At 48.0% G+C, this 13147-nt stretch overlaps 1 protein-coding gene across 1 annotated transcript in view; it reads left to right on the top strand.

Moving 5' to 3' along the window:
• LOC144101177 (polycystin-1-like) overlaps positions 1–13147 on the top strand; it is a 72258-nt gene that overhangs the window by 27429 nt on the left and 31682 nt on the right. Inside the window, exons 14-22 of the mRNA XM_077634228.1 lie at positions 118–470; positions 921–1141; positions 2107–2291; positions 3793–4003; positions 5102–5270; positions 6613–6797; positions 8130–8399; positions 9812–9963; positions 11335–11503. Coding sequence (XP_077490354.1) covers positions 118–470; positions 921–1141; positions 2107–2291; positions 3793–4003; positions 5102–5270; positions 6613–6797; positions 8130–8399; positions 9812–9963; positions 11335–11503 — 1915 coding nt within the window. The remainder of the gene's footprint in view (positions 1–117; positions 471–920; positions 1142–2106; positions 2292–3792; positions 4004–5101; positions 5271–6612; positions 6798–8129; positions 8400–9811; positions 9964–11334; positions 11504–13147) is intronic.

Raw genomic sequence — 13147 nt, 5'->3', positions numbered from 1 at the left:
CTCCGTTTACTTATGACCGTGCCTGTACGTGAGGCCTAACGAGGATATTCGAGCCACTTGTGCATTTTGCTAAGCCTACTTTATACCGTGTCTCACGTATACATCGGGCCCTTTCAGGACGAGCACATCCGCAACTTCATGGTGACCTTCGACCTGATGGGCACCGACACCTGCGTCGTGGTCGACTACGGCGACGAGTCGCCCAAGCGCGCCTACGGTTCGCGCTCCCAGTGCTTCACGCGCTACCGGCCCGACCAGTTCCAGCTGGAAGGGGAGCTCGAGAACCCCATGTGGCTGCAGAACATCTACGAGCGGGGCTTCGACTACGTATTCACCCTGGTCGCCTTCAACGACATCAGCGAGCAGACGAGCATACTCAACTTCACGGTGAACAACGAACCCTGCAAGCCGCCCATCATCAAGATACGCAACCAGGTGCTGGACCCCGCCAACGCCACCGTCTTCTACAGGTTCGTGAGCAAGGGACACGGGCTGAGACTGTCCATGGGAGGAGAGGGGTTTTCAGAAAATTGGCTTGGTTTGGATTTGTTCATGGAGGTTTAACGTCCCAAAGCAACTCAGGCTATGAGAGACGCCGTAGTGAAGGGCTCCGGGAATTTCGACCACGTGGGGTTATTTAACGGGCACTGACATCGCACAGTACACGGGCCTCTAGAATTTCGCCTCCATCGAAATTCGACCGCCGCGGCCAGGATTGAACCCGCGTCTTTCGAGCCAGCAGCCGAGCCCCATAACCACTGAACCATCACAGTGGTTGGCAGGAAATTGATATTTACTAATAAATAAGCAAATAGTGGATGGATTTTTCAGCGTCCTCTTCGGCAAACAAACTCTTGAGCCCACTCCCAATGCAATCCCTGCGCCAATGTTTTATTCGTTTCTGCCCCTATTTTTTTCAGACTCCGCCCGGTAGAGCTGTACACGTTCACCTCCGTCGAGTGCAACATCTCGATCGACGTGACACGTGCGTGGGAGGCCTTCCTTTTGAACGAGACCGGTGACCCGATACGCCAGATCGACCTCACCATGCTCGACTCACGGACCAAATCAATGATCTTCCTACCGGAGTTCTTCCTAGAAGCCGGAATGTACAAGCTGCGCTACAACGTCAACATGAGCGGTAAGTCCCGTCGACATGCTTGTGCACTTCGAGATCATCATTTTTCACTTCTTCCCCTTGAATTAATCCAAAAGCTGCTCCGCTCATTCATGCTAGCTACCTATATTCACGCACAGCCAGTCTGTACTCCGTAAAATTGCATCTTCATTGACAAGATTTTCCGCCGAGCAGAAAAATCTCGCGTCTCTGCCTTTCTCGTACAATTTATTATCGCACTAACCCCTGAGCGCGATCAACACGGCCTTTTGTCATCATCTTCTTACATGTCTTCTCGCATCGATCTTGCTCACGAGGTTTATATACACAGCTGCCCAGCAACGTTTATCTTAACGCTTTTTTACCGAAAACAGCGTCGGACTAGAAGCAGCTCCCCGCCTGAATCGGTAGCATGTTTTAATGCTAATCCTCCATAGCCGGCACTTTTTAATATCTTAGGATTCTTATTTCACTCTGTGACGCCCTAGAGGCGTTGAGCGAATACAAATAAAAAAAAATAATGATTTATCCCATGAAGAAAGAAATGAAGAGACTTCTCGTCGGTCTTCGTCCCCTTACATACATGGCCCATAGCCAGTCTATAGATTTTGTATAGCCTCTATTGCCTTCCTATAGATATTTCTTTTTGTCTAGTCATATTCTATAGACTCTCTATCGACAAAAGTCTACTAATAGTGTATGGCCATAAATCTATCGATTGTCTGTAGACTTTCTCTGGGATTTGTAGTGCCTATAGACTGTTATATAGGATTTGCCTATAGAGAGTCTGCAGAATTTATAGACAGAAGTCTATGGACAGTCTATAGACTGTGTAAAGAAATTTCTGCAGGGATAAGCGGTCATGCGATCGGGGGAAAAGCTAGCAATACTGCTTTTTGCATGCCTTCCCGTTCTTATACGTCATAGGCAAATTTTCGCGGTATCTTTCTCCGACACTTGACGATTTCTGACGGACTCCACTCTTGCAGCGCCGAGAGCCAAGCCGCCCATGTTCCACAAACGCTTCGCCGAGACTTACATAGAAATGAAGCCTTCGCCGCTGCTGCCCCAGATGTCCAACGGAGCCCAGTCCAGAATAACCAGGGGCTTCCCACAAACGCTCACGCTCAACCCCGGCAACTACTCAATCAACCCGGACGACCCGTCAGATAAGGTAAATCCATGCCACCTCCGGTCGTGGAAGACAACAGAATAATGCGCTGCTTGTCGCGCACAGCAACCCAGGGACGGTACAGCCCTTTTAACGAGACATTAGTGAAGCAGCACTCGCTTTCTATCCTACCTGACCAGCAGCGTGTGATCGACCCTTCATTAATGGAAAGGTCTAGCTATTGACTGGAGCCTCTTCGACACTGATGAGCCCATGCTCCGAAAAAAGGTAGAACAGACAAATGTGCTCTAGTAGCGGTCACAGCGCCAAGGAAGGGCCAGAATATTTTTCCAGCCATGCCAATATTTTCCAGGCGCTTCTTTCAGACCCTAACTAGGAGGACTTTTCCCTGTAATGCGGTGCGTATTACACTGCCTGGCTGGTAAACCAATATGCGAAGCTTCCGCCGCTGGATTTTATAGATAATTTATTTTCTTGTTAACAGTCATACCAGATATTTACGTGAAGATGATCGCTAATATTTAAATTATGGTTTCTGAGGCAAGAAGAATCTTTTTGCGGAATATTATTACCAGTGTTCGCGGACATCAAAAAACAGGAAAAACATGTTAACTGGTAAAGTGGGTATAACCAAATTCTAATAGCTCACTTTTTAACTACTACAGATAGGCACGTGATTTCAATTAGAGATTTGTACTCAGCCGTTAGTAATAGTCCTATCAGTTTTTATAATTTCGAAAACGCGATTACTCTCGGCGCTATGGGTCGACAAAAACTGGCTATTTCGACTAGTTACGTGCACTGGAAAGGTTGCTTTGCCTACATGCTTTCCGAAAGCACGTGCATTTTCCCACGATATAGCCAAATTTTGCCGAGTTACAGCGGCAAGGGAAATCGCATTTTCGAAATTCTAAAAACTTAAATGGCTATTACTAAGGGCTGGCTACAAACCTCTAATTGCAGTCAGGTGCCTACCGGTAATAGTTACAAATATAACTACTATCCAAGAAGCACAGGTCATTGGCTCAGTATTGTAAACGGATGGTTTAGCACTGGTCCTTTGTAGAACCAACCTTTGCCAATACATTTCCAACACTGGGCCGATTACCTGTGCTTCTTGGGAAAATTTAGTTAATCACTTTACTAGTTTACATGATTTACTTGTTTTTTGGTGTCCGCCAACACTGATATTGTTATGCCGCAAAAAGATTATATTTATTTCATAACCCAATTTTTTAACCAAAATTAGTGTTCACGTTCCCTGAAACAAATGTTCTGTTTTAAAAAAAAACTGACCATTTTGACATCAGCTATATCTGAATTTCGCAATTTACGCAACAAATGTAAACGCTGTCAATTTTTTTTCAGCAAGCTGTAGCAGCACTGGAAAGTCTTAAATCTATGTGTATAACCAGACTCTACTGCGATAACGTATTTGCTAGTGCTGAGAGCGTTCACCATTTCACCTTTTCGTTTACCTTTCGCCCACAAGTATGCCTTGCCCAGTATACCTGAGTTCTCCGTGCTGTGTTGGCGGACGCAGAACTTCAGCGTGACCTGGTTCTGCCGCCGGGTCCCGAACGAGGTGATCAACCGGACCCTGGCGGACGAGGAGCACAACGTGACGGAGCCCCTGTACCACCGCATGCGCAGCCTGGCCAACATCACGGCCAAGGGACACGACTTCGACGTGGCCGGATTCATGGCTGCCGAGGGCATGGAGGACGGAGGTGGCTGCTTCGGCACCGGACCAGGTCTGTCGCTGTGGCCTTTGTGAACGACGCAAAGCATAAGTACAAATTCACAACAAAACAGAAACAAAAAAGCACAGAGAGAGAGGGGGGGGGGTTATTGACTTGAAAGGCAGAGAGGTTGGCCTGAAAGGTATCTGGCCTGCTACTCTGCACTGGAGAACGGGAAGAGGAGAAAAAAGAGGGTCACAATGAGGGGTGATGATGATGGGAGGAGGCAGATGAAAAATACATAAAAAATGCACACTTTCTAACATCAAAAACGCGAGGCAAGGTCCGTGTCGTTTAAAAAGCGTGAGAGCGCTCGCGTTGCCTGTACAGTTTTCAAACTATCTGGCCAAGCGCCGAGGATCAAATCCTCCGAGAGGGGCCTTGTGTCCATAGACCTCAAAACAGGTGCAAGCATAAGTCTTTCACGTGCATATGCTGGACAAACCAATAAGACATGCTCTACAGTCTCGAGCGTGCCATATGTGGAACAGTCCGGGGAGTTCGCTTGTCCTATTATGTGCACGTATTTGCGCGTGAAGGCGACGTTTAAACGTAATCTATGGAATACGCATGCAATAGGGCGTGGTATTCCGCAAGGAACAGAAAAGTTCATCGCCGGGTCTAGCCGTTTAAGGCGTATGTGTCGAGGTGTCTGGCAGGGCCCAGTATCTAGCCGTCGCCCTCCTCATCAATTCCGAAAGGAGACAAGTTGTGTCCACTATAGAGAACGGTACAGCTGTACGCAGGCCACTGCTGAAGGCGCTCCTTGCTTCAGCGTCGGCGGTCTCATTTCCATCGTGTCCGCAGTGTCCAGGAATCCACTGAAACACTATATGGTGGCCTTTTTCCTGAGCAAAAGCACAGAATTACGCAAAGCTTTTAAGGCAATTAAAGCATGGGAAATGTAGCATTATTAGTCATGGAAACAGCTCCTGGAAACAAACTCTTCCAAATCAATAGCATTTGAAAGTGCCCTTTTGACACGAGCTTTGCACCTCGTACTAAGCTCAAGCTTGCTTCATGGAGTACTAAGCTGAAGCCACTACTCTGTGAATTCCGAACAAGTGAGGCAGTTTGGAGCTTTTTATTTTACGCCTTTCTTTTGCGCAGGGCGAATCAATATCACGGGTGGAGAACTCGAGTGGAGCACAATAGTGTTCTACAAGCCTAACGTCACGTACGAGATCCTGGCCAAGCTAGAAAAACCGGACCGACCTCCATCATGGGGGGCCATACAACTGGTGCTCATGGAGAAAGTTCCGCCTTCCATCAGCGTCCAGTGAGTGATTTCTCTTGCACTCTGGCAAAGACTGTGCGTTGATCATTGATGCATGGCATAATAAAGTTACACTGAGTGATGACAGGGCGCTTTTTCTTCATTGTTCGATGCTAGAGATGGCTAACCAATTAATACACCGAGTTCAGTATAGAACTTTTCAGGCGAGTTGGTTCTAGTTTTGTAAAACTTTGCGCAAGAACAGACAAGAGCATGAAAGAAGGCTCACAGGCTCCAGCTGACAGCTGGGATCCTATTTGTAACAATTTCGTTTTTATTCTATTTACTACGCTGCCATTGGCATCTAATCCTGGCGAAGCAGGCAGCGGAAGAAAACGTCACGCTGACCATGGCAGAATCTTTCCACTTGCATAAACGAGTCCTATTCCCGTGTGGCACTGACAGACCTGGCGCCGACGCTGACGAATGACTCATCACAACGAAGCATTTTGCTGCATATCTAACAAACTTCACTAGCGCTAATCTACTCTCTGCAAAGAAAGCATGGGGCAGTTGTGCTACGAATTTTCAGAGCATGGTCCGCATGGCTGATGACAGATTGGTTGCATCTAGGATACGTCAATACATTTCCTTTGGCTGGTTGGTGACATCTCCGCCATTTTGAAGCACGGGCTTATTTAACCACCCCAAAGCCCAAAGTATTCTAGCGGAAATCAGCACCTTAGCGTCCTTGACATATGAAAGAGCCCAATAATACTTCAGATATCAAATTCTTGCTTCAGAGTAAATTTGAGAAGCATTCTATTCATTGTAGGGAAAGGGGGAGTCGACGACACATTTGTGCCCCATAATGGCATTTCACGATCGAACTATGGGTGTTGTCATCCTACTGCATTGAGGGACCCTTATTTTAACGAAAGTAGGGTGGACAGCGGCGGCTCAGCGACCACTCTGGCTGTAGTCTCATCGGCACTTTCCATCCTCATCACCGCCTGCTTTCTTCACTTCAGAAGTCACGGCCAAATGAAATGAAAACAATATAAACCACTACAAAATGTAGTTCGTGCCTTATTTACGAACAATATATGCACTTTATATCAAAGGAAATGCATGTGCAATAAGAAGGAAACAATTGAAAGGAAAAGAAACACACTCAACAATATCAAGCGCATGGTTCGTTTACTTTACGTGATGCTGCTGGGTGCCCGCGCATTAGTCTATAAACTTCGACTGAATTCAACACGATCATAGTCGGAAAAATTCTATGAGAAATTTAAAGAAAAATATTTATACAGCTGGGGTGTAGGAATCCGATCATTCAGCACCTCGGCAAGCATATTAACCCTGTGGTCTCATATCGCTAAACATGAACCGTGTGGTGCAGGTGCCAGACGGAGAAGCTGTGCTACCCTAATGATCCGATCGGCCAGAAAATCAACCCAGTACGTGTGGGCCTCATTGGACTGTGCATCGAGAACTGCGACGGAGAGATGATCTACAACTGGGAGGTGTTCGGCAGTGACAACCTCACCGAGGTCTACCTCGAGGACGCCAGAGACTACCTAGTCGGTGAGCCACGCACAACGCCTTGGTGCGGGATTAAGAAGCCATCGCGTGTTCGCCGAGTTGACCCTGCGGGACATGATGGAGAGTCCAGTGGTGACATTTGGGAATTAAGGCAACAAGTTCGGGTGGGTCGCGTTTGACGGGTGATGCAAGAGTTCATACGGTGCTCTTTCCGGTGGTCCTGTGAAAAACACCTCAGTAGTTATGTGCAGCTTCTTCGGTGAAGTATTAACGGTGGCTTAAGGTGCAGAAGAAATAAGCGTTGCATTAGTGATGTCAACAACGGCTCGGCCTGTGCCTAATAGTCTCAAAGAAATTACCGTTCTATCGTCCCCCGATAAGACAAACGTAACCTAAAATTCAGATTCCGTCTTCACCAAAAGTAACCGAGAGCTTCCGCGACGGCAGCGTGAGCAGGCTCTCAGCCGAGCGGCTGCGCTGTGGTCCTAGGCGCTGGCCGCAGCTCCCTTGCTACAAGTGTAAACTGGGTGCCGTAAGCCCGTTCTCTCCCCCTCTTTGGATGATAAGAAGTAAGCAGGTAGTATTTGCGGCTAGCAATTTCGCGCCTTTGGAGCGCTGTCATACTTGAGCGAGGGCCCAGGCTTACGTCAGCCAGTTCACACTCGCAACCGTGGAGCAGCGGGAAGCGCTGAAGATAGCGCCATCGCTCGGCTGCAAGCCCACTCAGGCCGCCGGCGCGGCTGCTCGGTTACTTTTGGCAAAGACGGTACTTTTGCTACCGCTTGCATTGTTTATGGAGCTTCAGGGAACATAGCGCAAATGGTGCAGTCCAGCAGCACGCTCCGCTGTTTAAGGTTCCTCAGTATTTTGGTAACATCTCGCATTGAAACTAAATGTTGTGTGGCTGTCAGCTTAAGCTTAGGACAACGCAGTGAGCCATGAAAAGAAAAATGATATCTTTAACGTTAAGAGACCGGAAGCGGGCAGAGTGGGTGAGGGAACAAACGGGTTAATGACATCCTAGTCGAAATTAAGAGGAAGAAATGGTCTTGGGCAGGGCATGTAATGCGAAGGCGAAGTAGCCGCTGGTCCTTAAGGGTAACGGAGTGGATTCCAAGAGAATGCAAACGTAGCAGGGGGCGGCAGAAGGTTAGGTGGGCGGATGAGATTAGGAAGTTTGCAGGCATAGGGTGGGCGCGCTGCTGGCAAACGAGCAGGGTTAATTGGAGAGACATGGAAGAGACCTTTGCCCTGCAGTGGGCACAGTCCCGCTGATGATGATGATGATGATGATGATAATGATGATGATGATGATGATGTGTTACACCTTACGGATATCGCACTGCGCACTCATATTCGTCTGCTGGCCTTCAGGCGCCACCGAGCAGAAGATGGCGCTGTCGGACGACTTCTTCAAGGTGTATTACCCAACGTTCGGCGACTTCGTGGCTCGCCTGACGGTCACCAACCAGTGGGGCGTGAGCGGCGTGTCTGACCTGTTCCTCCACATCAACAAGCCTCCGGAGAACGGCATCTGCTCATTCGAGCCGCAGGAAGGACGCGCCCTCATGGACAAGTTCAAGGCCGCCTGCTCCGAATGGACCGACCCCGAAGGGCTGGACATCGAATTCTTCGCCTTCTGGGGTGAGCACCTGTAACCGCCGGTGCAGAACACGTCTTGTCCGTGCGTGTTGTCTCCCAGAGTCCTTAGTTTGTGATCAGAAACTTTTAACAGACGTTTTTTTCTTCTTCTGTGAGAGAATAAACCGGCTAGAAAAGTAAGGGGCATAAAGCAAACCATGCCGGGACCAATGTCCGGTAGGAAGCCTGCGCTGACATTTTGTTTTTAGCCGACAATAAAGCACACACAGTCTAACATTACCGAGAAGTGGTTTTTAGTACTTCTCTGTCCGCAGTCGTGGATCTTGAGGTGCTTTTGCAAACCTGCAACTGAACGTGTCTAACATAGCGACGCACGAGAGAGTGGCGGTAACCAGGAGCCGCCTCGCGGGGCACAGTTCCTCACTCGCGGTGATTTGAATTTAAGTTTCATTCAATTTTTTTTCGCTATTGTGCACGAAATACCAAAAATTGGAGGTTAAAAAAGTGTAGATCACTAGCTCGACAATGTTTGTTGCCCGCTGCATCTCGTTGGGGACAAAATGAATAAAGGCGCCCTTGCGCTGTGGGATACTAGAGCCTGTTAAGAAACTCCAGGTGGTCAAAATTAATACGTAGCCCTCCGTTACGGTGTCTCTCACAGTACAAGTGCAGATTTGATGCATTAAACTAAATATACCGTACCATACCTTACCTTACCATACAATACCATACCATACTATACACAATACCCCATACACCATACATAACCACACATTTTTGTTCCAGGTTCAACCGGCACTAGTATATGAATTCTAAGCGTAACAAAATGACAAGCAGATCTGCACGAGACTAACACCGAAACATCACGCAGGGCAAGTGGTGAGGAAAGGTCCCGTCGCGACATTTATGTATGCTATTATTCATATGCATACGAACTGGGGCATTGCAGGCATTAAGGGAAAATATACGTTGTATATGCACACATTTATGGATTGAATTATTCACTTGGCGATGTGTGGCGCTACCATAACACATACACGCAAATAACATAATACAGCTCGCAGTCTCAAGACAGAAAAAAAAATGCGCACTATAACGCACATATTCTAAGCCATTAGTGTTAGTCGTGCACATCTGTATGAAAGTCACTCTTTTCAAGCCACCTTTGCATGTTCGTGTGTAGGGAAACTCTCTTGCGGGACATTTCTTTTACAGTGTCGAGTTTTGGCCCGTCTAACAAGCACTAGCACTCCTTATCAAGGAAATAGCTTTTTTCGTGCCTTTGTCCATTACATGCAGTTAAGGCATCCTTAAAACACTGCGAACAGCAATTCATTCGCATGCCGCCGCCGTGTAATCAAAATTGATGGCATTTATAGTCTTCCGTATGCAACCACGCATTTCTCCGAAAAGTTCCTGAGCTCTTTTGCTGATGCATTACACTCCCTTCGCAGTTCGCAACATGGCCAACGAGGTTCTTACTTTCCTCACGTATGGCCCGGACAAGGAGGTGACCCTGGTGCTGCCGTACGGCGAATTCCAGGTCGGCGCCGACATCAAGGACAAGGAAGGAGCCACCACCAGGGTCAACATGACCACCATCTCCGTGAGCAGTAACTCACTCTCTTTTACCGAGCTGTGATGTCCCTGCTAGGTGGAGACTGACTTCCAAAAACGCCGGCGATGGTCAAGCATGCCATGTTTACCTCAACATTATCAAAATGACACAATGAAACTCGGTTATCATAATCGTGCTTCGCTCCTCTTTCGGTTTACTGGCTTCGTCTCAAAGTGATGGAGATCGCCTTTGGATTCCCTGGCTTCATCTCTAGGCGATGAGTCATTTCGTTTATTTTTTTTTGACGTCGCCTACGGATACTCCCGCCAAAAAGTACACAGGGGATAGAGTTATAGGTTTGCGGGGATACGGTGGCCCTAGCTGGCAAAGGACAGAGTTAATTGGAGAGATATGGGAGAGGCCTTTGCCTTGCAGTGGGCATAGTCAGGCTGATGGTAATGATGAACTCCCTAAAATATTTAGTTAGTCATGCACGCACAAGCACCGCCCATCCGGATTCCTGAAACAGATGCCATGTATCCATATCTATCAGTATACGGATGGTTAGTGCAGACTTGAGTAGCTAAGAAACCTGCACGCGGTCCGTATGGCATAAACGTCGCAAAACGGCTGAGAAATACTTGTCCACAGCCTTCATCCGGAACCTTTGCTAGAATTTCAATATGGCGGTCCAGTGGATTGCAACCTTATTTTGTGTAAGAATCAAAGGCTGGCGAAAATTTCTCGTTCGCGAATAATGCCCTAAGAACCATGTGTCAGGAACAAGACTGGCTAATTGAACCAACACATATTGCAGCTTGAGTTGATGCGTTTGTGCTCTCTCGTACACGCAAAGTGGCATCCGGGAGCGAAAGACTAAGATAATCATGTGATTGTTATCTCTGTTTTCTTATCTGGTGTAATTCTTGACGGCACCCGCCTCTAAAGGTATATAGGACATTAGTTGCCGGTAGTGGTAAATGTATACGCAGCAGATGTGTGTGACAGTGAAGAAGGTAACAAACATTTTTATCGAAGTTGTGTTGAAATCCTTCAAAGCCGACTCAACATTTTATGTTGAATTTGTCTTGTGAACGGGCAGGTCACTTTTGACAGAATGATGATATTGCTTTGAGCATGTGTGGAAAGTGGCCACTGTGTTTGTGCTTGGCATTCTGAATCCAAATTCATATTTGTTTGATGCTGAATCTGTGTTGTGAATATGCAGATTTCTTGTTGAAAAAAAATTGGTACCGTGCTTTCCCTGAGGCCACTTTGAGATCTGCCGTTATTCTAAGCAATTGATCTGTCTGGAAGCCTCCTGACAAAGGGAGGCAAGACTCCGCCGCAGCCGATAGCGTCTAATCGGAAGTGTTCAGTTGCGTGAGACATCAAAGCGGCGACGGGTTGCTTCTTCAGACTTACCTACCCACGAAGCAAGAGTTCGAGCGCTACCTGGGCGAGCGTGTGCTGGACAACGCGGACGCTGCCGGGGATCAGGCGCGCATGAACCAGATGTCGCAGGCCATCTCGTCACTCATGAATGTTCGCCTGCCCGACGAGTTCGAGAACGAGATCAACTACTCGGGTGCGTACGAATAGGGTGCGTCTCGCATGCTGGGCGTCTCGCTGCCCCGAGTCAACCCGACGGAAATTCCCGGAGGAATCAGGCTTGCCGCCTCGAGGCCTAGGGCAACGCTTATTACGTCTTCAGCCATTTAAGCCTTGAGTAGCCGTTCCGAGTCTACCCGAGTGGAAACCAGACATGCAGAAGGAAGGCTGCACGCCTTCTTTTAACATTTCTGCAGGACACGGATCCTGTTTCTAAATGGTGACAGCACGAACGGACTGTGGCCTACTGTGATTGAATGTGTGCGTATAGATGGTGTCTTGCGGAGTGGACAACGTTATACTGAGAGTGAATGTGTGTATGGATTGTGGCACTACAATGGCCTATGTTCTACTGTGACTGAATATGTGCATAGATGGTGACTTCTGGAGTGGACTGTGATGTGGACGGTGTGGATTGATTGTGTGCATAGATGGTGACTGCGGGAGAGAATGTGTGCTATTATAAGAGACTGTGCGCATAGCGGGGCAGATGCAACAGGCTTTACGACATTATTAATATAGAAGGGACGCTACGGTGGAGCAATTGCCGGCAGATAAAGCAAGGCTAACCCCACCTGTAGCTTTCAACACCTCAACTCAACTCTATTAGCCGTTTCGGTCGATTCGTATGAATGGGTAAAGCCGACTTTGCTTGTGTCGCTGAAATAACGTTTATTGCCAACGCTGAAATCTTTTTCGCCTTCATAGTAAAGTTCATTCGCGTGTGCAATACAAGTGCACTCAGCTAGGGATGAGCCTTGAAAGTGCTCTTGCCGTCTGCGGGATTCTCTATAGCGATTTTCCAGATTTGCCAGATTTTCCGCTGGGTGCGCGCGTACAAAAACGGGAACAATTTTAGTAGTGTCCGTTTAGACCAACACGTCCGCTCTCAACTCGCGCGAATAAGATTAGCGGTGAACTCCCGATATGATGGGCCACTACTCGAAGAGAAACTGTACGAGATAGACCTGATCACTGCGCACGAGGAAGTGGATAAGCGCACGACTAATCAGGCAAGTTCGGTGCAAGTAGGTCGAGAAATTACGAAGCAGTGCGAAGAGCCCGAGTGTTCTGGAAAATTCTGTTCAGCTGCTCCAGAAAGCCTGGAGTAGTGCGAGACAGCACAAGTGCCCTAGAAAATTCTGCACAAGTGCATGGGGCGATCGGAGGGCACGAGTGCTCTGGAAAATTCGGTAAAAATGTTACAGAAAGTGCGAGGCAATACGTGAGTGCATGACTGCTGTGGGGAAATCGGTACAAGTACAGCGGAGAATAATGAAGCGTTGCGGAAACCACGAGGGCAGCGGCAAACTCGGTGCTAGGGCGCACTGCACTGAACAATTCAGAGCAGTGCGCCGGGAAAATATGAAGCATTGCGAAGCGAACGAGTGCACCGGATAGTTCAGTGTAAGTGCGTCAGAAAGTGCGAGACAGTGGGTGAATGCCCGAGTGTTCTGCAAAATTTCGGTTCAGGTACGCTAGGAAAGAGTGAGGCTGTGCGTGAGAGCCCCGGAAAATTCTTTCAAATATGCCAGGAATGTACGATGAAGTGCAGATGTGCTCTGGAAATTTTCCCGTAACCATGTCAGGAAAGCGCAGCCTCATGTTCCTCCCGCACTTC

Source organism: Amblyomma americanum, chromosome 8 (assembly GCF_052857255.1).
Source record: "Amblyomma americanum isolate KBUSLIRL-KWMA chromosome 8, ASM5285725v1, whole genome shotgun sequence".
In the NCBI taxonomy this organism is placed as follows: Eukaryota; Metazoa; Arthropoda; class Arachnida; order Ixodida; family Ixodidae; genus Amblyomma; species Amblyomma americanum.
This window is presented reverse-complemented; position numbering and strand designations above follow the sequence as displayed.